This window comes from Glossina fuscipes, unplaced genomic scaffold (assembly GCF_014805625.2).
Source record: "Glossina fuscipes isolate IAEA_lab_2018 unplaced genomic scaffold, Yale_Gfus_2 0, whole genome shotgun sequence".
Taxonomy (NCBI): Eukaryota; Metazoa; Arthropoda; class Insecta; order Diptera; family Glossinidae; genus Glossina; species Glossina fuscipes.
The window spans coordinates 38,916,697-38,943,639 of NW_023998414.1; the positions used below are offsets into that span (position 1 = coordinate 38,916,697).

General features: G+C 33.1%; 2 protein-coding genes across 2 annotated transcripts; one reads left to right on the forward strand and one right to left on the reverse strand.

Annotated features, from left to right (window-relative positions):
- The first annotated feature begins 9,834 nt into the window (after positions 1-9,834).
- LOC119640644 (mucin-5AC) lies at positions 9,835-21,690 on the forward strand. Its single transcript, XM_038038825.1, has 3 exons — positions 9,835-10,042; positions 19,794-21,320; positions 21,427-21,690. The coding sequence occupies exons 1-3, from the start codon at positions 9,901-9,903 to the stop codon at positions 21,657-21,659; spliced, it is 1,902 nt and encodes a 633-aa protein (XP_037894753.1). The 5' UTR covers positions 9,835-9,900; the 3' UTR covers positions 21,660-21,690.
- Positions 21,691-23,031: 1,341 nt separating this feature from the next.
- Positions 23,032-25,217, reverse strand: LOC119638644 (N-acetylglucosamine-6-phosphate deacetylase). Its single transcript, XM_038035550.1, has 5 exons — positions 24,861-25,217; positions 24,103-24,368; positions 23,733-23,951; positions 23,356-23,677; positions 23,032-23,290 (listed from the first exon to the last, which is right to left on the reverse strand). Exons 1-5 carry the CDS (start codon positions 25,066-25,068, stop codon positions 23,097-23,099), a joined length of 1,209 nt encoding a protein of 402 aa, XP_037891478.1. The 5' UTR covers positions 25,069-25,217; the 3' UTR covers positions 23,032-23,096.
- Between the last annotated feature and the right edge of the window lie 1,726 nt (positions 25,218-26,943).

The window sequence follows — 26,943 nt, forward strand, 5'->3', positions numbered from 1 at the left end:
GAGGGAAAAAATCAATATGCTAAGACACTTACTTCTACACATGTATTCATAAATATCTTTAGAATCGTAGTGATTCTTTTAAACTTTTAAGTGAATTTTCGGTATACATGAAAAAAATAATAATAAAAAAAAAAAAAAATTACAAAAAACCTATTTGAACAAGTATTGATACAATATGTTATTTACAGTACTTTTCACTTAACTGCATAATTACGTTTTGCTCATGCTTCTCTTTTTGACAATTTTTGAAAGATTTTTTCCAAGTAAATTTATAAGTCATACATACATATATAAATATATATATAAATATATTTCAGAGAAGAACAATCAGTTGTATATAAGATATCGCTCACGCATTAGGGCTCTATCATGACGGCCATTTACTTTAACTTTTTTGCCATTTTATGCATTTCAAAGCGTTGTTCGAAAGCACTTCTAGTCAGTTATATATTTGAGACGAATTCCATACTGATATCGATAAAGTGAAAATCTTCCAGCCAACAAATTATTATATATAATTAAAAAAAATACAAACTTTACACCTAACTACATAGTTTTGAATGCTTATTTACACTATCTGTGTGTGTTTGTGTGTGTCTTGTTCTTAATCCTTTAAAATACCAGCGATTATCAGAGCACTGTCTTTTCCCATCTACAAGATTTTTAAAACGCTACGAGCAAACGAGACTAAGCGATTTAGCGACTAGACGTGGAATTCTAAAAATTCGTGATGCAAATCCTCTAATCCTATAAATTGTCTTTCGGGAAAATACTCTTGTGCAGTGATTTTTTTATTATCCAAGTATTCAATTACGGTCCTATTCTGAATTTGTAATCGATCACTAATCACAAGAGAAAATTATCTGTTTCCTTGTCATAGATTTTGTGATCTTGCATCAAACTTAATAGTCGGGAAAAATATTCACAACGATACAACGAGATTCACTAAGTCGCGACAATCGTAAACAGAGAGTAAATATTTATGACTTGTGACGGTCCCTCTCGGTGATGCCGTCCAAAATACGATAGTTAGTTAATATTTATGCCAAATTTTATATTAAGATCTACCATACGCTGCACATTTTTATAAAAGAGTAAAATATTTAAAAAAATTCGCAATATTTTGGAAGCAATTCACCAGGGATCTCTATGAACATAAATTATGTCAAATTTTAGCGTTTCATTTTGCTCAATACGATTTTGAGTACTTTTATACCGGATTAGAAGAAAGTCTAAAGCTTTCTCAGACGTAATTTTTGCAAACTATGTATCATCAGAGATTTATTCAAAAACAAAAAAAAAAAGAGAAAAAAACAAAAAAAAAAAAAAAAATTGTGAGTGACGAGGCGGTTTCCTTTAACAAATTGTCAAGCAGTTAGGCGAATTACTGAATACCACCAATTGTATTTGAATTTTTTTAAATTGTTAATTTTCTATTAATGGATATAATTATATTCGGGAGTCTAATTGACAAATGAACTGTTTTCATGTATTATTTAATAAACCATAATTTTGTACAAAATTAATCAAAAAAAAAATTAGTGAAATGAAAAAAGATGATATTTTTCGTACTAAGAAATTTATTATATTATTAAAAAAAAAATATTTGGAAATTTTTCGTACAAAATGAATGGCAATGATTTACTTCATTTAAGTGAAAATTACTGTATTCACACACACACACACACACACACATATATATATACATTTTTGGTTGTTTTTTTCTTAACCATTTACGTACATCATAATATATTTACTTACAATACGTTAAACAATTACATACATATACACATATATATATATATATATATATATATTTAGAAGTATGTATTAACACATCATGATATATATATATATATTATCTCGTAAATGACTATACCATGATATATATATCACGTAAATATCATAATATATATATCATGGTATAAATGAAAAAAAGAAAGAAAGAAATATATATACATATACATATATATATATATATATATATATATATAAACAATAAAGATAGAAAAAATTTGAAACATTTTTAAAAGACATAAACCTTTTTAATTATACAATGAAATGCCTAATAAAAACCTTAACAGCAAACCAAAACAAACTAATGCAATTAATTGAATATCGAACATATTTAAGAGAAAACGAAAAAAAAAAAACAAAAAGAAAAGGAAAAAGGATAATATGCATAGGAAGAAAAATATAAAAACATATATACATACATACATATATATATATATATATATATATATATGTATATACTATATGTATACCTATATACATATATATTACATATATACACCCACATACCTAAACAACATGATTGTGTATTTAGAGATATAATTATATGTACAGAACTATATACATTAACTATATACAATTTTTTTCATCCTCTTTTTCAATCAATTTTCTCTGTCAACCAAATGTTACAATTTACTGTTAACTAAAAGAATAACAAAAGAAAAAGAAAAAGAAAAAGAAAACGTATTTAAAATATTTCAACGAAAATGCAATAATATGGAACATTTAAATATATAGTATTTAAGTGGAAAGAAATATTACATTTAATAAAATTATGTGTTTAATTGAAACAACAAAAGAACGCAAGACGTCATCTTTCTTTCATTCTATCGATTGATTACCATAAAATAATTCAGAAAATGCCACGATTTACTCAAATTTAGTTTGATTTACTCGGGCGCATGAAAAATTTGCTTTTTTTTCGCTTCTTGCTCTTCGTCTTCTCTCCGGTTGTTTTTATCGTTGTTCTATGAAATTTTCAATCAGTTAAGTACTATAAAAAACTTATAGTTTATTATTAACGTTGAATAAATATTAAATTTCGCTCAATTTTAGAATAGATTTTAAAAATACTCATCATTTAATTGCTGTAGACATTAAATAGTAATTAAACCGACTATAATACTTGCACTTGCTGGCCTGACCGTAATGGCTTTTCGTATTAACGACAAATATAAAATTTATTTATCATATTTCTTGAATCAATCTTTCGTTTTTCTGATATTAAATTAAGCATAGCTTTCAATGTACTACGAGGGTAATCACAAAAGTACCCACCCCAAACAAGGAAACATAGAATATTTTAGAAAAATGGTGGCATTCCTCCACGTAATCTCCCCCAACGTCAATGAACCGTTCCATGCAACGTTCAATAAGGTTTCTATATCCTGCATACAGAAAGAGCCGTCGACCTAATCAAAATATCTATAAACTGCCGATGCTAGGTCATCATTATAGATGAATCTTTCACCATCTAGACATTGTCTCGTCTTTGAAAAGAAAAAGCGACTCCGAGGAGTTAAATCCGGCGAAAAGGGTACCTGAGAAAGCAATGGCAACTTTCTCTTTTGCCTCTCTCATCACTATGAAGGATGTCTGAGATGCTCTCTTCCAAACAGATTCGCAATTCTATATTTATTACTATACAGTCTGACAAACGAAATATACCTAAGCTTTCGGTATTTTCGGTTCTACTTGCTTATAAGTATACATAGCTACAATATTTTAATACTCCGCGATGGTGAATTGAACTTCAGTCCCCTGGGTGACAGAAGGGAATATTAACTCCTATGCTATCGAAGAATTGAGTTAAATATCATCAATTAACGCCTTTTAATATATCATCAAGGAACGTACAATTTTTGAACGGGGATGTGGGAATAATCTGAACGTAAATGTAGTCATGTGCAGTCTAAAGAGTTTGCCCACAAATTTAGGTAAATTTATACGGTATCCCGGTTGTTTTACATGTCCACATTCATCCGTTGGGTTTCCTTCGTCCTGACAGTTTCGAACGGCGCTGTGTGAAATATCAGGATGTTTGCGGCTACCATAAGATTCCGGGAGCATATTAAGCAATGAGGTATTAAGATGATATGTCTCCACTTATCCGGACGGAAGGATATTGATGCTCACAATCGCTACGAACTAATTAACGCTTCTTATCATATATGTCATCTAGCGCGAACGATTTCAGTACTACTTATGGCCGGCTACGCTACACATTTAAAAACAAATGACTAACTTACTAAAGAAACATTGCCTCTATAGCAGATGGTATTCTGCATAACTCATTTTCCGATTCTTATGTAATGTGAACGAATCAACTGCAAAATTATTGTAAAAGGGCAAGCCGATCCAAAACAAAGAGTATCGAGACTCGAATCTCGAAACGAAATATTTTTCTTAATCAAATTATTAAAAAATAGAATGATTTATTAGTCAGCACAGGCAATAAGCACAAATGATTAGAAAGTAATCGCAGTATACCATGCCATAGGGAGAAATAATTTCTTATTGGAGCTTCTAATAATATACGGCATTACTTGGTCTATAAGAAACTTCTCGATGCGAAAATTCTAGCGTTAGGCTTTATTTAACAGTATAAGTTATTCCGTTGAAGCATGCAATGGCAATAAGAACAATGGAACTCGACTTTTGAACTTGCAAAAAAAGCAAAAATGTTACTTTTCGGAATTAGTTCGAAGGGAAGTGCTGCTGAATTATGAGCCCAGGACACGTTACGGTGTACGAAACGCGAAACGTAATAATCATGATAAATCCTAGGCAAATCATTAATAGCGACGATAAGGCGAAAACTATCTATGGCACCTTCTTTTTCGAATGAGCTGCGCGAATTTCTAGCAAAAGTTACCAAAAAATAAAAAATTAAGATATAATTGAAATAAGAAAGATGCGCAATTTTCGATTTTTTATATCGCGTGTTATCGCGTTCGAACTGAAACGAAAAAATTCGACCAAGAAAAGTTGGAATGGGCTGACCCCTTCACCGAGTTCCCTACACATTATGCCTTCTGACTTAATGTGAATTTGGACAACGTTTCTATTCTCGTGACGATTTCCAAAAACAGTCATCTTATAAACAGTTCCAAAAGGCGAAACGTTCTTTCGCCACTAAATCATACTTTTTCGGAGAGATGGGAAAAATGTGTGAAGAGTAATGAATAATGCTTTGTATTAATGGCATTTTATCATTTCCTTGAAATAAGTCCTTTTCTCTCATACAAAACCCAAACCTTTGCTAAGTTTTTAAAAATCTCAACATTAATTAACATCTCTTCTCTCCTCAATCCGCAACAATAATTCTGATTCTTATCTGAATTGATCTTCACAATCGTATTTTATTCTTTAAAATTAATCCATCCATTTAATCTTCCTTAATTAATGTATCCTGTTCTGTACTGTTGTTACAAATTAATATCATTTCATTAATTTTAACCCTTCGCTTTCAACATTACGCTTCCATCATTTCACTGGCTTCCTGTATATCAACAGGGCACGGCACCAAAGAAGGACGAGCTTTTTCATCGATATTTCTCGAGGGGTCTCTTTATCACATCGGCATTGTCAATCGGTTAGTTCTGTATTTACACTTGATTTCGAATAAGAAGCAACCAGTTTTTGTTGTCAAGTCAGTTAATTTTGTAATTTTGGCTCCCCTACATCCAATGGTAGTCCAATTCTAATATATGCTTTACATTTAATACGGTGCTCGGACACAGACCAATATAATTGTCCTACTAGTGTCTTTTTCGAAAGAAATCAACGAAAATCATCCCACATGTGCTCGTAGAAACTGATGTACTCGATTCTTGGCGACGAGTTGATGCGAAAATACACCCTTATGGCTGTGAGGCATTTTCGAACACGTGATTAGAATACGCCCTAATGATCTGTTGGTTCCATTGTCAGTCAATAGGCGAGGTATTCAATTTGCGCACAATGTTTTTAGCTTCGTATATTCAGTTAAAATGAGACATAGTGAGCCTTTTTTAAATGCCCACCGTGCCGACTAGAGTGCAATTAGCGACCTTCTAATTCACAGTTTCTGTACCTTGTTCATCATTTGTAGCGTGCCCTCGTTACTTCGTCGATTCCTATAACAGTCGTTTCGACGCTGTGTTCGTTCTCATTTAAACACTGCCCCACTGCTGCGAATAGAGGAATGTTCCCGCCTAGGGTAGAATTTACTTTGACTTTCGTATTAGTTGGGTGGCGACCCTCCAAATGAAAGCTTTGCTAAATACTCATTGACACTTTCAAGCAACAATGACAACTATATGTAAGGTTTCGGTATTTTGTCGACTAACCTTCGTTGAGAACAGTTCTTAAGAATTGGGATATCAAACAACACTCTTTACCGATACGTTCATCAGCTTGATTATCAAACGTAGTAAACTTTCTCGAAAATTGAGGATTTTCTTATAAGATGAAGTACAGCAATTAGGTTGAAGCTAACTGTAGACATTGGGATGGTTAAAAGACAGCTAACTATTTATTTTCTTAGCTATCATTTAATACCATGATAAAATTAATATATATACAAAATATCTATATATATATATATATATATACATATATATATATATAGCGTATCAAGAATTCCCGGAATTAAGTAAAAGAAGGCATGTTTTTTTTTTTTTTTTTAATTAGATTGTATTCGTCGGATAATATAGGTGATCGAATGCTTCTTGAACATCTTGGACATGTATCTTTTATAGAACGATTTGTCAAAATTCATCTATCGCTTGTAATATCACTTTTCAATTATTGAGAATAATTTTTGAGAAGAATTTTTGTTACTTTCTGGCATCACCACATCATATGTGGACGTCCTTCGCATTCGCATTCGGTTAAATTTAATAAACCATCGGCAAGAGAGACCTTGTCATAACACTTTTCAAGACAACGTTGTTATTAAACGGTATTTTTCCAGTCGTAAAGCGATATTTAATTAAAACATGATATTTGGATTTCTCACAGTTCTCAAGACAAAGCGAAACGGAAGAATGAAGAGGAGAATAAAACTGCTGATTGAAATGATATGAGACTTTGATGCTTTCTAGAGATAAATATTAGAGACGATATCGCTGTGCTAGTCCTGGAAATTATTGACTGATGTATTAAATACTTAGTATAGTATTGCAATGGTTTCTTAGGTTGCGCACGATCTGCACGTTTTGAAAGTTGAAAACCCACAATGAATTGTAATTTTGTACGAGCTTGTGATATATTATTCATTTATATAACTACGAATAAAAGGCATAAACGTATAACTCGAGTTATATCATATTTTTTGGTTGTCAATAAAGCAACTTTATAATATGCTCGGTCGTATCGTAGTTTTAATAATAAGCTTATTGTCGTAATCGAAATATGAAATGCTACGAAAGGTCTACTATTCGGCTCGCCCACGTGCACTTAAACATAGCACATTCTACGAATAGCATATGTGTTACACCTGAAAAGTACTACAGTTCACATAACATATGCGAAGAGTAAAATTAAAAATAGATCGACCTAAATGGGAGCGTCATCGCTAATATCCAAAATATACTTCCAGTAAAACTTTCTACCGGATTGGAGATAAGTTGCATACAGTATCCATAAATGGAGCGCAATGGAGTGCATTTTCCTCTTTTGATCTTTTAAGGCAATGTCATGATTTAAATGTTAATCGCAAGAAAAAAGAAAACGAATTTCAATAAAATATTCGCAAACTCGCCAATTATTTACGGCCTGCGATGCCCATGGTGGTGTATTGCATTTAGTAGAACTGAAGGAATTTCCGATAGATCCATCCGCCCTTTAATATAATCATTAATTCAGAATTTTTTTCTGAATCTGAAATTGTCTATAGGTTTGATGTCTGTTCATTCATGTTTATGTGTTCAAGCTATAGCTCCCTATTTTTAAGGTATTTGATGCACTCACTTGTGTTTTTGTCCAACGATGAACTCCAATTAAATTGCCTTGGACTGCATAACATCGCACTTTGAAAAAGTTTTTTATTATTGAGGAAAATTTAAAATTTTCAAAATTTCGCTACGAAAAAAGTACAGTAGCATTTTGATCGTAGAAATCGGATAAATCAATTTTTTCAACCTGCTTCTATATAATTTTTTCTACGCACGGTCACTTTCTTTACGGCAATAAGTCTAAATTTCATACTTTTAGGGATAAAATTGATATGGGCAGTATGCGACAGTAAGTTGACAAAAAAAAACTAACTATACCAAATTTGAAATAAATAGGTCTTCTGCTCCTTAGACACTACGCCATATAAATATTTTGGTGGAAAGTATGCTTTAACACGATTTTTTACCCGAAAATAAATGAATAGTTTTAACAGGCGAAGCAGTATACAGGGTACAGCAGGCCTTGGTGAACTATAAATTTTTCTCGTCGTTATAATTGTGACGGCATGGCATAAAAGTTACGCAGCGATTTTACAATATTCTCACTTCAATAAAATTCAATAATAATAAGTGAAAGAAGACTCGAAGAAATTTACGAATTTCTTCCTTATATTACCAAAGGGCCAATTCATAAGATATTTTTTTGGGGACCAGTTTCTCACCGAATAAGCGGATCTTAAGTATCCAAATTTTATTATTATTATTATTATTATTATTAATTTCGCCAGAGAAATAAATTCTAAGATTAAACTCTTAAAAGCACTAGCATCTAAGGCTATCGGCTTTTATTAAAAACTCTACCGCACTTGAGATTCGAACCCACGACCACTGAGTTGCTAGTCGAGACTCTTGCCTACTCGGCCACCCAGGCGGATGTATCCAAATTTTAATTTAAATAAATTCTTTTAAATAACATTCGGGATAATTACAATAAGCGACGAATAAATGTACAAGAATAATCGCTTCCGTTATTTATACAAGTCCATATATATAATTGGAATTTTGTAATAATCTAATTAGATAAATTTAATAAATTTGCGGCAGATAAATGCGTAATATGCGGATTTATATTGCATAGCTAAAGTGAAGATGCAATAAACAAGGCAGATATGGCAACGTATGGCACTAAGGATTCCCCCAAAATATCAATAAGTGTAGAAAGTAATTCGAAAGTAAAGTTTATTGAATTAAATTTAATAGGAAGTGATAAGAAGGTGAAATTCCTTTCTTTCAGATGGCGATCTGGCGGCGCTTTTGGATAAAATTTTTAGATTGTAAAAGTGCTTTAAATACAATAGATAGACAAGGAGACAATGAAAGCTTTGTAAGTGCCGCCATTCATAGTCGCGTCGAATGGCATGCAAGGCCTATAAGGTCATGTACTCATCAGCTAGCATTTGATAATTCCAATTTACTTCATATTTTTACTTTCATAAAATTGAGCTCTTACGCCTTTTGGCCGTGAATGCATACAGAATTAATATATATATTATAAAATGAAGTTATATTTGTGTTTAATGAAAGATTTAAATTTTAAACGGATCTTAAGATGATTAGCGCTTCAAATTAAAAGCTTTATCATTTAAAACGAAATTGAAAAACACATTACTAAGTTAGTCGAATGAACGTATCATCATTGTATTGGCAGCTTAGCATTTGCATCATTAGCATTAATAAAGCAGCCACAGCAGCAGCAGCATCACGACTTTAACGCGGTTGTTACCAGTACTACGTAGAATTTTTTTTTTTTTTTGTTTTTTTTTTTTTTTTGCGCTTTTTGCTTTCAGTTATTATTGGAATTGTTTTAAAGCACGATTTTATTAAACCGGTAGTTGCGCCGCTGTATAGACGTATTTTGCGGCTTTTAAACGTTTCATCTTCATTTTATCGAGGAATGTATGTTGAATCGGTATCGCGTCATATTTATTGATGAATAATATTTATGCATTTTAATTACAATGCAAATCCAAGCGTAATGACACGCATTGCTCATAAACTTTAAGACTGTAATGTAATAATATTTACATTATTTAAAATTTATGTGCAAATAATAACAAAAATAAAATAAAAAATTTGCAAATTTGCAATTTTTAAAAAACTATTTATTAAAAATATATAAAAAAAAAAAATAAAATATAATAAAAAAACATAAAAAATATTAATGAAAATGCTTACAACATCGGGAGTACATTTTATTGGGTCAGATGGCTGCCATCAGAAGCATAAAATATCTTGGCTTGCTATGCTATTTATTACGGTTGCAATAATATGCAAACATGGCTCAGTTTCTGGCGTACCGGCAAAACTTGGTATTTATATACAAAAACACATAAATATTTTTCCCCCTCTGTGTTTTTCTCCTATTTCTTCTTAATCGAATTCTATACAATTATAAAATTCATATATGAAGTTGCAGTTGTTTATTCAATGCATTTTGAAATCTCATATACAATAAAAAGTCGTGCTCTTCTGGCTTATCTGTAATTTAAAGCGGCTCGATGGTTATGTCATTTGCAGATTGGTACACGTATAAAAATTTACTTTAAAATATTTATAATACCAAAAAGAAAAAAAAAAAAAAATATTGAATTGTTGAGTTGTTTTTATACTCCTTCTAGAACGAATTTTGGATACCCACCATTTTCGTAAAAAATGTTTCTGTTAACTCAGTTTCAGTACGCGTTGTGCGACTGAGACACACTAAAGTGACTTGTTTAGTGGAGTCAACTTGAAAACTTCACAATTGCATAAAAAAAGTTATCCCAAAAAGGAAGAATAGAAGAGAAAAAAATATATAACAATTTTGTGGTTAAATTTCCTCCTTCCTTCCTTCCACATGTTAACAACGACATTTTTCAACAGACTTTCTGAAAGAGTTTTAAAAAAAAAAAAATTCAATTACATTAACATATCGCATATTGTGCGGTGTAAAACGAATATTATTTATGCGGCTACACGCAAGAAAGTTGGGGAGGACTTGAGCCCATTTCCTTCTCACGAACTAGGACGAACATAGGCACATTTTGGAACATGGCATTGGTAACGAGAAGACATCACATGCAACGTAACTATTGAAATCAATGTTGCGGGAGGAGCATGTCGAACGAAACAGCCTACAGAAGCTGAATATGATTCCAAGAAGCTTGTTAATACATCTACATTTACTTGAAAAAATGCGGACATTATTGAGGGGATGCGTATCCAAATTTCGCATAAAGAAGCTAGGTGCGATAAACATCATTTTCGTTTACCGAATTTGTAAAGTTTTCCTCACCGGTATGGGATTCTGTTACTCTTCCCCCCTTCATTATAAGAATGCAGATGTAAAACTTGGAATCGTCAAGTATAAAGCCTCGATTGTTAGTCAAACCTGAAAAAACCTTCGAAAATGCACGTAACCAGGTTATAAACATATCTTCAAATAAAAAAAAAGGGCTATGCGTTTACTATATATTCTGCGTCGTGTCGGAATTAGTCTACAATCTAACTTAAAATAATTACTAACTAAAGTCATCTAAATACGTAGAACGGGAAAGGTCGAAATCGGCCCTCTAGTGTATTGATTGAAACGGTGTTTGAGACAGCGAGTAATTAATAGCCGTAGAAGCCATCAACCGTCTATGTATATATATGGACCCTTATCCTATTCAATCAGTACCTAAGATCGATTCATTTTCATTCATTGCATTTATATGTGATCGGCAGCAGGTAGCAGGCAGCAGGCAGACAATAAAAAAAAAAAAAAACTAGATTCAAAGCATTATTATGCTCCCTACGGTTTTCAACTACTTCATGTTATTACTTCATGTTACCTACGTAACGTATATATTTAGTTTACTTTCATTCTCTGCTATTGAATATGAAAACATCCTCAATCTTACGTAAGATATGAGTAAAATCCAAATCAGGTAGTCAGATAATTCATATAGGCATTCGTACGTATTACATACATACTTATAAATAGCGCTCGTATTAAAAGTTTTCATTTTTCTTCTCTTTATATTTATATATGTATATATATTTTTTTAATTTAATGATAATCGTCGCCGCGTCATGATTTTTTATTTTATTTTTATTTCTTCCTTTTTTCTTTATTTTAATAATTGGAAATTTTAAATTATGCATAAAGTTGTTTTTTTAATAGTTTTAGTATATAGTTTAGTTGTTTCTGTCTTTATAATTATCATTTATTATTGTCCGTCTTGTCCGTTGATTTGTTTATGAGCGTTTCGCTTTACATGTATTTGAAATCTGTAGGCTGAGCCACGTGCACATATATACAAAACACGATATACATATTTATTTATTATATTCATTTAATTAATAAATAAAAAAATTATTATTATTATTATTATTATTATTTAGTCTTTTTTTGCGTTAAAAATTAAATTTATTTAAAGATTAGATCCTCTTGCAATATGATCTCATTCGATCGACTTTAGTTTGTAAAGTTCCCACGATCCAAAATAGGTATGTAATCTAACTAACCAAATCACTTAAAATTTACAAAAGTTTATATATATATTTATATTATAGATTAACAGATAGCGTTAGCAAGAATAGAGGGTAGAAACGCGTTTTTATTACTTACTTAGGCATATTTAATGTAACATCAGTTAATCACCTATGCTACGATCAAAGTTAAAGATAGACGAAAATTTTTGATTTCGATATATTATTAACTTGAAATAAATTTTTAGCAAAAACAAGTAAGAAAATTATATTCGGTCGTAACCGAATCTTGTATACCCATCATCGTTATTCTAAAAATGACAAAAAAAAAAAAAATAAATAAAAGAAGCTCTGTAATATGGATTAGGCGCGGATGATTTTTTCTATTCTCAAAATAGCAATTTCTTGTCGCATAGACGTGTGGGCGTTGTAACCGTGTCCTTGGAGAAGTTTAGGTCTTTTCCAAACTCTTTTGCAAATTTTTTGGGCGATATTTTCATCTTCGTTACGTAGGGAGAATCTTTAGCACAGATACTGCACTGTTTGGCAGGCGGACAGATGAACAGATGAACAGATGAATGAACGAACATGCTTAGGTGCATTCCGAATTTGAAATTGGCACAAGAATTCATATACGTCATATTAAAATTCGATACGCCATTATATTGAATAGGCGTGATCAATTTTTCCCATATACGTACAGGTGCTGTAGCATTGCCCATAAAATATGTATTCAAATTTTTTTGCATTTATCTGCTACGGTTTATGAGTAATGAGCAAAAGATCAATTTTTTATTTCTTTTGAAAACCAGAGGTGTTCCAACTTTATGTGGCACTGTAGTTGTGTTCTTCGATCGCTTTGGCTTGATTGCGTGCAAGAACTTGCCAAATTTAAAGTCGATGGCTTCATTTTTGCGGCCAAGAGAATGTTTACAGTAGACATTATATAGACGGATAGACATACAGACGGACATGCTTAAATCATATATATATTTATTCTACTTTGCGGGATTTGTGGTGCTTCCGTCGGGGCGTTGCAGACGTTTTGATAAAATGAATCATCCTTCGATGATGGGCACAAAAATGACAAAGGCTGGATTGAAGACAAATTCACCACTTGGCTGGAAGGGAAGTGATAGGCATGGAGGTTTTTCTTGGCCACGATCAAGAGTCGATCAATATATGTTAAACAACCGCGCAAACTTATGACTGTTAGCCAATTCATTGCTGGTACATCTGTACATTTATATACATACAACTAAGTTTTTGCACTGAGTGAATCTTGAATTCCGGTTTGACTTGATAGGTTTTAACTTAACACGCTTTCAATAGTGAATTACATTTCATTACGGAAAGGGTACAATTCCACTTATAAAGTTAACCACACCGTAATGTGTGGCTTGGATATCTATCAATCGGGGCAGATGCATTCACAAGGCCAAAGTGTTTTCTTAGCTTAATATTTGAAAAGGTGCTAATCGGTTGTTCTAGGCTGGCGTTGCCTTGGACTTAAATTAAAATTAATTTGAGAGATATTATCTTTACGCGTCTCCGTCCGAAACAATAGTTGGTCGCCCAGAAAAATGCTGAAGACTATTGCGCCGATGACCGCTCATTCCATAAAAACGCAATTGAAATGTTGAGTAGCGTTCGTCTGTCTTCTTAAAATTCTTGTTTGATCCCAGTAGTTATTACCCGAATTAACAAATAATTGTTTTCACTGAGTTTAACTGAGAAATTATTGTATTATATACAGTGTTCTTCGGACCATCGATAGATGCACTTCAACTTTATAAGATGATTTTTGAAAAATATATTTTAATCTTACTTTCGGATTAAGATTTTCAGTTCAATGTTCAGTTCGCCTTCATTCTCGGTACTCTGACTCGCCTCGTGAGTAACCGATACGGTATGTTGCCTTAATAAACCCTATACATGTTTGTTAAAAGAAGATTCGCCGCTTACTTTCATTTCTCATAGCCATAGGGCATAGTTGTATTTATTGTAGTACATGGACGATAATAGTGTACATACAGTTGTCATAACTTTTCCTTCTTTGCTTTAAATTCATTTATTTATTGATTTGTTTATTCTCTACACACTTTGCCTACTCGGCTATCCATGCGAAGCTTTAAACTTATATCTTGTAATTATTGTTCGTATTTTTCAAATATTTTTAAACTTATTTCAAGTTTTTCAAACTATCGTCGAGAGATGACTGGATTGAGTCCATTCTCAAATATCAGCTACGGATGCGAATTACATGACATTACATATATTTTCATAACTTTAATGCAGGGTGCACCTGCTGTTGACTTAATGTGTATAAATTGAATTTTTGATACTCGGGCTTGTCAAAGATACTTACATGTCTTCTTACAAAGACAATTGACATACAAAATTTAATTCTGATTAAATATGTACATACATATATATATTTACTTTACAAAATGTTTATGTTCTTGGTCGTCATAAGCTTCTGATTCAATTCAACCCTGTCTGTCCGTCCATCCGACTGTGACGGTCGAAGATTTTGGGATAGATATCGGAAAGCTGGGATATACAAGCTCAGTTGATGACCAGAGCTTGATTGAAAAAATTGCCGGCATGCATTCTCCTTGACTCTCACAATAGATAACAAAATCTAAATTACAAGCTAAAGCCAATAAGACATTGACAAAGATTATGTAAAAGTGGCGTCGACAAGCACACTAATAACTGCTATAATGCATTCCTTGCAAGTGGTGGCCATCGCGCCAAAGCGAATATTATTTCCTTAGCTCTTTTTAGTCCTAATGTCGTCTATCGTTGCTAAAGCTCAAACATATGGGCTGAAGGTCTTCCAAGTTATATGTATTTGTGATGAGAGTTTCCGAATTGATTTAGTTCTTTCCGTGCCTTATAGACTTGTGGAGGTCACTGCACACTCACAAAACATGAGCTGAACAGTTAAGGCTTAAGGTGTCCATTCTTAGTCAATAATCACAGGCGACATGAGAACATGTTTAGACTGAGATACCGCATGCATTTGTAAGCATTCGTTAACCACTTGATTACAAGCATAATTAGATTATAAATAAAGTTTACATAAATGGATGAATACTTGAGATTTCTTACGGCTCAAGTTAATTTGGGAAAGCAAGTGCTTCTGTTGCAAGTTAAACGTCATTAATTATCATTTCAAGCATTTAAAGCTTGTCAAAAATAATAATGACTTAACTGCCCCAACGAATACATATACGAAATGATTATCCATACACGTCAATCTTCTATCGAGGGGCGCAAAAATTTCGTCATTGAAAGATGAAAGAATTACTTTGCAATTATTTGTCCTTGCTTTGTTAAAAATCAAGTTTTTATTTTTGTTTTTGTTATTGTTATTGTTGATGTTTATGCTTCTCAAAAATGAATTACGCTGATTAGATATTTTTAGTAATTAACAGAACTTCTATATATTTATATATATTTATCTAAATAGTCGAAGAATATAAAACTTGTTGAAACTATCTGGGTTTTGTTTTTCATCTTCTTGAAGTCAAGGTGTATTTCATTAAAAAAAGAAGAAAAAAAAAAAAAAAAGCATAAGAAGAAGATGAAAAAGAAAACCAATAAAATTATTGAACATTTTTGACATGAATGAATGGAACTGGTAATACCGCCAAAGATATTCATCGCTTAAAAATGTTAAAAAACAAACACTATCTGTACAAGTTTATCTAAAAAGTATTAAGCCATTCAAATTCATTGATTCGTTCATTCATTCATACAATTAATTTATTTGCAAATTAAATGAAATTAATATACACATTTCAATATCGAATGGGCTTAATATTTTTCATTTTATTTAATATACAAAATTTTTCTAATACTATATATGTATAAAGATTCTTGACTTCGTTTAACAGTTCATTCACAATTTAAGTAAGCAAGAAAAGTTCACTAACATCCGAAACGTGCGCATTATTAATTACTCACGTATTCATAGCACACACATTTAAACAGTCATTACACCTAACAAGATGACAGACATCATAACCATTTATTTGCATTAATTATTTTTATTATTTTCGTTATGAATGTGTAGATTTTTTTGAGTGTAAAAATATGAAAAAAAAAAAAAAAAAAATGTAAATGTTCATACACATATTATATATAAACATTTTTTTTTAACCAAATATATATATATATATATACATATCTTTTGACATTTAATTCTGGTTCTACGTATTATTAATGATTGTTTCAATGACTCTGATTTAACCAATCGAAAAAAAAAAAATTATGAACATTAACTACATGCCAATGTGATTATAAGTCAATCACAATTTGTTTGTCGCTTGCAACTTTGTCATCCCTTGTTCTTCCCACCTGTTCACCTGTCTTTGGCTACCTCGTGCATTTTTTTTTAGATTAAAGCCAAGAGTAGAAATAACAAAAAACTTATGCATTAATCTTCGCATCTTCGATACCAATTCACTTCAGTAATGTATGCAAAGCATGTTGTCTTCATTTTTGTTGTGTCAATTACCCCATCGATATCACTTTTGTACTAAGCATTAATTATTTCAATCGATATTTTTACACTGATTTTATCATTGAATATACGCTACGTGCTTTGCGAATTGGTGACCAAAATAATATTTGAAGTTATTGCAGGCCTCTTCATTGAAACTTGGGTCTTTGGCCCAAAAAAATTGAAATAAAATGGCATATGTGCCAGAGTACAATTTTGAAATTCAATACACATTTTATAAGAGGATGAATAGATACAGCCACGTGCACACTAATCGCGGATGCATAAATACGTGTCCGTTTCTTTCATACGTATTTATGGCATTTATATTTAACTCAATTTCCTTATTTGTCTTCGTCGCTTCTTAACGGACACAGTATTGAAAACTTAACATGCTATATAGACACAAATATGATAACATTAACATTGATACAATATATACATACGACAGTTTTGTCGCGGTTCACATACAAGTGTATTGAAATGCACAAGCTAGTCCTATAACATAGGATGCTTAAAATGTAACGCAGGAGCAATCCATTTAGCACCTTACCTAAAGTAGCTTAGTGTTTCCGAAAATGCACCTATGTCATATGTATTGTAGTAATATAGGTGAGTACATGGTAGTAAAATAGAAGTGACCCGTGGCCGGTGTCCAAAATTTACTATGCTACAAGGCTAATACATAACACGTGTTATACAATGCGAATGGTTTGAAAGGAGGTTTTTGCTTTTGTTCCGTTCGCAATACTCCAAAATAAGCATTAGGGATTTGCGCGTATTTTTTATGCTCATCACTGTTGTCCTGAAAAAGGCTTCAAAAACCGGAAAAGAACTATGCTTTCAATTGGATGGGCGCGGTTGATTTTTTCTATTTTCAGAATACATTATTATATCGCATATGTGTCTTACTCCATGGGTAACAAGATGTTCTACTGAAAGTTTCTGCTGCGTAGATGTGTGGACGCTGCAGGCATGCCCTTTGACTAGCATGCCTGGTTTACGTCATTTTGATTTCCTTTTGCAAATTTGTATACGATATCTTCATTCATGCGAACGGAAGAATGTTTACAACCAATACTACATAGTTGGATACATGGACAGATGGACGAACTAACCGACGGATATGCTTAGTTGAAATCCAAATTTGAAACTGGTGAAAAATTTTTTAGACTTTATGTGGCTTTCGATGCAAAAAACCAATTAATTATTTCTTTTGAGAAACAGAGGTGTTTTCAGTTTATGTGGTGCTCTGGGCGTGTCCCTCAACCGATTTGGCCCATTACAATACTTTTGCCGAATTTGAAGTTTATTTTTGCGAACAGACAGACAAACGGGCAGATAGACATGCTTTAATTGACGTAGAATTTGATGCTGATCAAGAATATATATACTTGGAAGTTACCTTCTGGGCGTTGCAAACGTTTTGACATTTAGAAACGAATATACCCATCATATATTCATGGGCGATACTGTGGAATATGTGCAAAAATGGAAAAAATTTGTCGCCCCATAAAGTATATAAATTCGTGGTCAGTTTCAATTTTACCTAAACACATCCACCCATTCATCTATATGTCTATCTGCCTGTCTGCGCAACTGTGTAGCATTCGCGGTAAACATTCTTCCTTTAGCGAAAATAAAGATTTCGCTTAAAAATTAGCACAGAAGCAAGCTTCAAAAGTCCCATAAAGAATATAAAGTGTTGGCTGGTTTCAAATTCGGAATGCATTTAAGCATGTCCGTCCGTGTGTCTGTGGGAAACATTTAGAGAAAGGTGTTTGTTGACTTTGTACTCGCAACGATTGTGAGGGACTTTTCTTTGGAGAATTATTCATTGAAAGGAAATAATATAGCTTTGGGGTTCAACATAGCTTTTTCATAAGAGCCTTTAATGATTTCCCACTACGAATGAAAACTCTGTTATCCAAATTTTTTTTAACATTCTTGGAAAGTTTGTAATGTACATAAGCTGAACCGTGAAGAACACATGAAGCTTTGATTTCTCTTAGTTGATTTACAATTACTATGACAGTTCGTCATTGTTTTATAACTAATTTAAGAAAATATGAAAGGGAATTAAGTAGACAAAGTCAAAAGCTTTTTTTGATATCAACAAGAAGAAATTCACCGTAGATGGTAATTGGAAATAAGTTTACTATGGCATGTAATTGGAAATAAGTTTACTATGGGCATAGTACCCATTAGTTCAAACCGATTTAGAAAAACAAAGGGAAAAATTAAGCCAATACCCGAAATACTGCAAGAATAGTCGAGTAGGTAACAAGCGCGACTAACAACTTAGCAGTGCCGGGTTCAAGTCTCATTGCGGTAAAGTTTGCTTTTGACCGTAGCTGTAGCGAGTGCTCAGACAGCAAAGGCGGCATAACATTTACCGATTCGGTACACAGGCCCACTAAGTCGCAGCCACGTCCCTATATCATTCCCCTTCTTCACTTCTTCTCCTTCTTGGTGCCAGAGGATATTCCCTGAGTGATTGGTCATTTAAAAAAAACATAAAAGAAAACTAACTATACAAGTAAAAAACTTGTTGTAGAGCTCTGATATTCAACAAAGATGGAAATCGTAATAGCAATCAAAGACTCAACAAATATACCTTATCGCATTTGATTAATTATTTTAATTTAGTATTTCCCGGCACTTTTTGATCAATCTTTGAAAATAAGAGAAAACTTTTGGTTGCTATTTGCTATCAAAAAAATACTAACCTTTACCTTCGCCTGAAATTCTTCAACTTTGCTGCTAATACAAGCATGCATTTTATATATAAGGTAATCACTGCTCTTACTGCTATCCCAACGAGCTGCGATTCATCCATTGTTTGATTACATTTTTCATTAAAATTTCAATATTTCGTCTGACATGTGTACTCGTATTGCGGTTAGGGCTTTTAACTATCATATATAAATTGCCAATTTATCTTATTCGATTATGTCGATAAGCAAGTTAACAACAGTTGCAACTAAGCATAAGCGACATCCATCTTCTCCAGACCAATTTCCGCTTTCTCTCTATCAATGCTCCATATATTTATTTAATAAGACTTAAATAATATCAATAATTTTCCATCTTAGATCCAAAAATTATGGAATTGCCAGAGTATATCCGGAATCTTAATGATCCAGATATTGGTGGTCCGGTTGATTATGTGCCCTCTCCAGATGCAGAAAACTTAAAAATTATTGCTTGGGACTTATTACCACCAAAAGACTCTGAACAATATCATACCAGTGAGAGTAGAATCATAACCAAAGATAATAATCCACCAAAAGACATAATTGCTACCGAAAGTATCAATAATTATACAACTAAAGCAATATTATCAGCTGGCCAAAGCCTTAGTCCGGTAGCAACGCTTGTTAGTCATGTCACTGGTGGCAAAGTGGAAACTGATAATTTATCTCAGAAATTGAAAACAACCACGCCCACAAATCGACCTTCAACCACGACAAAATCTCGCTTAACGACTATCGCAAATGAATCTACGTTCTTACGACTTGAGGCGGGCGATTCTTCTACTCTGCCATCTTGGTTGGCGGATATTGATGATCCCGACCTTGACGTGGCTGTACCGTTTATTGTGCCTAACGATAACAATGATTATAATCATACCGTCGAGCGTGAAATTCTGCCACCCCTTGAGCCGTTTATCGATCTCAGCACTTTACACCTACCTACGAATACAGAGACCTCGAATAGATCTTCTTCCACCACGTCTTTTACTAGTCATGTCACAACGACAAAAAAACCGACGACTACCACAACACGTCGTCCTTTAATGACAACCTATCATCGGCATTGGGTTCAAACCAAAAATATATCAACGACCAAAAATCCTAACACTATCACTACATTAAAACCGTTTACAAACAATCACAGATCGTCCACATCAGAACAGCACGCCGCAGCATCGTCACTCATATATACTAAATCAAACATTAACGCTTCACAACACAGCATTAGTACAACAATCAAACCAAACAAATCAACCTCTAACCATTTGTCTAACAAAAATATTTCGCATATAACTTCAGGAACATCAACACCCAGTCGACCTAATTCATTATTGACGGTTCCAAATATCAATAGTCATGTTAAGGATCAGGAATCCGTTTCTACCGATTTATCGTCTAAGATTGAGGGCAATCCGTTTGAACCGACGATACCTCCGTGGTTAAAAGGATTCGATTATCCAGACGTTGGCCCAGGCGTTCCATACGTTTACAATCCTGATGAAATTGACGACGATGAGGAGGATGATGACGATACGTCAACATTCGATTCGGGAAGCAATACGAATTTTCAATCGTCGTCGCCTTCTATAGCCTCCAATCCATTTGCACCTAACATTCTACCTAATGCAGTTACCACGAAGAGAACTCCATTTGGTTTTAATCCATCAATTGTGATACCAACCATTGAAGCCACTTTACAGCCCCTAGACGTGCGCTATGAATCGTTCCCGCCCTATTTTAATGTCACCACTTCTTATGACGTTCCGCTGATACCGACTCAGACGACAATCGTCAAAGCCGGCGATGAGAAATTCCTTCGAAACAATCAACTAACAACCGGTACAACATCAGCATCAATCCGAAAAGGTAAGTGCAAGAGAATATATATATATATACATATATATATATATATATATAATTTTTATATGTATACGTCTGATATAATTACGTAAATTGTAATGTTTTTGATTAGGCGAGACAAAATATAACAGCAGGTTTGGAGGACCGCCTGGTATTTTAGCTCCGCAAGGTGTCGCCTCAGTAACAGCTACAGCTACTACCAAGAGTTTCAGCAGCCCAAACGTTGCTACAACCAAGCATCATGTCACCTCGGATGCACACAAATTTAAGGGAAGCTTTGGAGGTCCACCTGGTGTATTAGCACCCTTCGACGACGGAAAAGGTGCGAAATCTAAATCATTATAAACAAGTCGCATACAATTGTTATAGACAACGAGTGCATAGGCTATGTGATGGATATGATGGCTAAAATATTTAAGATAAAAAAATTATTATTAGTTTATTATATATATTATTTATTCCAGAGGAATATATTAATCTGTTGTTGATTTTAAAATATTGTTTTTCTTTTTCTGCACTTTTCCATTTTGGAAAACAGATGAATAAATATTTTGCAAGTTATAAAATTTGTTTTGAGAATGCAATTAAAATTTCTCTTGATTTATATAGAAAGTAAAATGATTTATACTATGTCTGCATAAATTCGTAAGGATAGCTAACTGATTGTAGCCCTTGGTAAAGCTTAGATAATATTTTACCTTGAGGAGTATTGAAGATGGCGTTATTTGACGAATAGTCGGAAGAGTGAACCGATCTAATCTATTCTCAATAGGGCTCGTTCTAGGCCAATATCCATCAATACTGAATTCAAAAGAAAATAACTTGAAAATTAAGATCAGTCGGTTGACTTCAAAAATAGACTTGACAGACTTTAATCGATTGACATAATAAAAAGTTGGATATATCTTAAATCGTTCTGGATGACCACGCTAACTTTTACTATAAACGGCGCAGTGATTAACGGCACGTAATTAACTTTTTATACGACAATACCTCCAAGTTCGCACACTATTATATCAATTTTATACTTTGTTGATCCAACAGGCTTTTTGCATTCCCTCGTATGCTAGTCCGAAACAATATTGATAGTTCTTCTTAATACTCTTATAGAATTTTAAAAGCAATAAACGGCGAGCATATCTTACTATTGCTTCTCTTTCAGAATCACAATATATTTCAACATTCCTACATAAATGCTATGAGAATGGGACAAAGCCTGTCATTGTAAAGGATAATCGAATAAAAATTTTTAATAAAATAAATTTTCAAGGGACTTTTGAGAGAAAGAAAGAAAGAAAGAGAGAGAGAGAGAGAGAGAGAGAGAGAGAGAAAGCGAGCGACTTTTATTTTTATAGTGCAGGTTTACTTTATCTTCCTATTAATTTTATTTTACATACACATACGGTCAAGCTATATAATATATTTGATAAGATTTTTGTTCGTTATTTTGCCCATTTTGCCATTTCATCAAATGTCTTTCACCAAGCAAACGCAATCTTTACGTTAGTTCAAGTCAATCATCGTTTCTTCTGATAACAAAGGTACCATGAATATCATCAATGATATCTAGTGCTTCTAATAAATCAAGAACTTGAAAAATATCTATTGAATTAATTGGGTTTAAGTTCGATTCGTTGTACTCTACGCAAATGTATAACGAAATACAAAGATTTTTTTATTGCTCGCAATATGTTATTCACAAAAATTCGATAGTCTATATAATATTATAAAAATATATTTTGCAATTTTTATCTCATAGGGTATTATAAAGTTGATAATTGATTAGATAGGCACGTCTAGGTTCTTAGCGTGAACACAGTAACCGTTAATCCATGTACGCAGGACATTTAAATCGTCATTTAGGAAGATAAAATCGGCATCTGAACCAAAGTCAAGGGTGCCTTTGGTATTTTGAATGTTTAAACATTTGGCAGGATGTAAAGTGGCCGCTTCAATGGCATAAACGATTGAACAACCTAAGGATGGCAAAATATCTAATTTATGTAAGAGCGTAATTTAGATTTCAATAATTTTTGCTTACCAGTGGCTTTTCTAAAAATTCGAACACATTCATCCAAGGGGGCGATGCTGCCACACAGGGTATCCGTACCGGCTATAAAAGCTTTGCCTTGTTTTACCTCTAAGTTTAATTGTCCTAGATGATGGATACCTTCTTCTAGCCCTAAGGCGGATATAGCGTCGGTAACTAAACACAGGCCATCGGGATGCGTACGATGCGCTATACGCAAGGCCGCCGGATGGGTATGAACACCATCAGCTATAAGACCGTAATATATTGTACGATCTTGAGGTATGGCATCAGAAGTCAAAAGGCCAACTAAACCGGGATCACGATGATGAAACTGAAGAAAATCAAACTGCTACGGTTAAACAATTAATATGAACTTGAGTTCTTACTGGTAGCATGGCATTGAAAAGATGTGTTATGAGTGAAGCACCATTTTTGGCAGCTTTCTCACCGTCACTTAAGCTACCCATGGAATGACCCAGAGATACTATTATACCTTTTTTGGTAAGTGTTTGTGCAACTGCACCGGTTACATCCAATTCTGGTGCAATTGTGATTATTTTTACATTATCCAATGAACCGTACGTTTGTAAAAGACTATCAATGCCCTAAAAATAGAAAAAAATCTGTGAAATATTAATTTTTTTAATAATTTTCTTCGTTTCCAATGTAAATCTGCCTTTAAGCGTGATATGCAAAGTGTTACTAAAAATTTCTATTCTTTCACATTCACACGAAAAAACAAAATTAATAATTTACCTTATCTAAGTCCTGTATATGTGTTTCTGGATGTGCTCCTTTCTTTTTCGTGTTAATGAAGGGTCCTTCTAAGTGCACGCCTAGAACAGAGGCACCGTTTGTTGTCTTTGGAATTTGCGGTAAAACTTTATGATAGGTCGCCGATGGTGATGTTACCAGTGTAGGGCAAAAAGATGTAACTCCATTTGTAATTAAACCAGCTGCAACTTTGTTAATACCCTCCTTAACAGTCTCGGTATCATACGAAAAATCGACACCATAACCTCCTAAGTTGTTTATCATAATTGTGGCGAGAAAAGAACAAGAAAAAAAATTCGTATTTCTTTAGAAAAGTCTTTATGATCGCAGATGGGAGCGTGCTGCGTAAACTAATAGATGCGACCATTGCTTTTGTAGCCGATAAGATAAGCTCTATAGTGATAGAGCATTTCATGCTTAACTTTAACATAGTAAGACTATAAAGATAATCTAGAAATTAGAGAAAATAGGTCAACACATTAAATGCTTATACTGAAGAATGAACAGAATTTTGATTTAATTTGTTTGAACTTTTTGAATGCAAACAGATGCATTGTGGAAATTTCTCTTTACGCCCTATATGCATTGACATAATATATGTAACGTATTGTGTGTTTGTTTTTGCAATTTTTTTAATAATTCCATATTATCAATATTTTTATTTTTCTTTTGTTCCATCGCCAATTTCCATAAGCCTTGCTAGTCTTACTATTTACAAAGTTATCGCTTAGTTTATATACCATTAATTTGTAAATCTATGTAACCGGGTGCAATTATAGCATTAGCACAATCGATTTTCGAGTCCGCTAGACATTGCTCATCGAAAAATATTGGTTCTGGATTAACAATTTTGCCATTTCGTATCCATAAATCATCTTTGATTAGTTGATGATTGCGTACTAAACGGCAATTAATGAATTGTATTAAATTACTTTGTCCCTTGGACATTGAAATTCCAATTAATCGCCGACGCAGGAGTAAGGAATACACGTTAAACACTAAATGATAAATTTATATAAAGCATGTGGAAATCTAATATATGTTTTCTAATCGTTTTTTTTTTAATTACTGTTTTGTTTTTTCCCATTTGTGTATTGTGATAAGCTTGTGGCTACGATTGTTTATTATTTCTTTCTTCTTTCTTCTTTCATCAGCTGTTAACAAATATCGTAAATAAACAAAATTAATAAATAGGGGGCAATAAATCATTTTGATATCATAGCATATTTTTATATAAAATTTCATCGACGTATTTTAACAGAAATGACTGGAAGTTTCTCGAAAAAATTCTACAACACACAAATACGGTAAGCTTGTTAAGAATCCATTGTTACTAATCATAGTGAGTTGTTACTATTACAAAAAAAAGAAGAAGGAGAATACGATAAGCCTGTATTTTCTCTTCTACGGTCTTTTTACGTGATCTATCTCTGAAACAATTGCGACCGTTGTGTTAAGTAATGCTTTAATATTCATCAAAGACCTTAACTCAAATAATTTCGCATTAAATTAAGAAAAAAATGTGTATAATATTTTCACTGATTAACTAAATGTCAAATATAGAACATGACCAATAGATGTCGCTGTATGGTAAAGTGTTTGACTCAGATGGCGTGTACGACGGAGAAGTGGGAGAAGATGAGATATGATTTAAGAAACAGATGGCGCAAAAAAACGCAGCGTTTTGTATAAACCTTTGATACATTATATAAGTACTTTGTTCTTCCTATCAATCAGAGAGGCGCAATAGGCGATAAATCGAGAAAGTTTTTGCATAATGTCCGTATTTTGAAATGTGTCGACAGCACGTATGTTTTATTTTCATTTGAAGAATGCTGCTATTGAACATGTTAGAACGGAAGATATGTGTGAGTGATGGTTTGAGCGTTTCATAAGCGGGACGATTTCGATATTGCAGACGGCTAACAGGGAGAAACGCCGAAAACGTATGACGATGAAGAATTGTACGTCTTATTGCACGAAGACAAAGATGAAGCACAAACGGAAAGACCATCCCCCGGATTCATTTGCAATTAGTTAACAAACTGTTTCCAATTGCCTGTGAGAGATATGTGAGGAATTCAGAAAAGATTGGCGGACGAATGTCGTGAAATATGAAATTTGACACGAAAGACACAAAGGAAAGTCATTTTTGTATCATATCGTTATTGGGGTGGAAAATTGGATTTATTTTAAGAATTCCAAGCGCATCTTCCACTCGATCGCAAGACTGAACTGCTTCGGCAGGAAAATAAAGCTCTTTATTTCGTGGAACCAGTAAGGCATTATCTATTGTCACCAGCAATTAATCTACCGCATGCGATTCGCATAGGGTTGAAAGTCCTGAGTCAGGCACTGTTAGTTTATGCGTTTCACTCAGCAGATTTCGCTCCTCTCCATTACGACTTGTTTGCATCGATGAGTCACATATGCATGAGTGCGGTTCGATGAATGTTTCGTGGTAAAGATAAAGATGAAGTTTTCGCTGATGTTGCACTCAGCAATTTCCGGAAAGATGAGGAAATGTGTGTGTGTGATTGCGAATGGCATTCTTTAAATAAATCACTTGTTGCCACTCGTCGCAATTTATCATTTTTTTTTTTTTTTTTGGAAAAGATTTCGTATTCATTTCGTATTTGTACGTCAGATATTGATTACTGCTTGATATATATGAAAATAGGGTTTTGTTTGGAAATGTTATCGTGTCACTGAGCTAACTGGATTGATCCGAATTTTCCGCATAAAGCATTTAGATAGAGGTTTTTGCAAAGATGGAACCTAAAATCCACATGTTAGCCAACTGATCGGAGGAAAATACCTGAT

Bases quoted from the DNA above. Each gene is read 5' to 3' on its own strand.
- LOC119638644 (XM_038035550.1), bottom strand. From the start codon at position 25,068: ATGTCCAAGGGACAAAGTAATTTAATACAATTCATTAATTGCCGTTTA. The intron at 23,678-23,732 runs GTAAGAACTCAA...GATTTTCTTCAG, and splicing joins TTTTCAATGCCATGCTACCA to TTTCATCATCGTGATCCCGG. The intron at 23,291-23,355 runs GTAAGCAAAAAT...TGCCATCCTTAG, and splicing joins AATTTTTAGAAAAGCCACTG to GTTGTTCAATCGTTTATGCC.
- LOC119640644 (XM_038038825.1), top strand. From the start codon at position 9,901: ATGCTTACAACATCGGGAGTACATTTTATTGGGTCAGATGGCTGCCAT. The intron at 10,043-19,793 runs GTATTTATATAC...TTTCCATCTTAG, and splicing joins TGGCGTACCGGCAAAACTTG to ATCCAAAAATTATGGAATTG. The intron at 21,321-21,426 runs GTAAGTGCAAGA...GTTTTTGATTAG, and splicing joins ATCAGCATCAATCCGAAAAG to GCGAGACAAAATATAACAGC.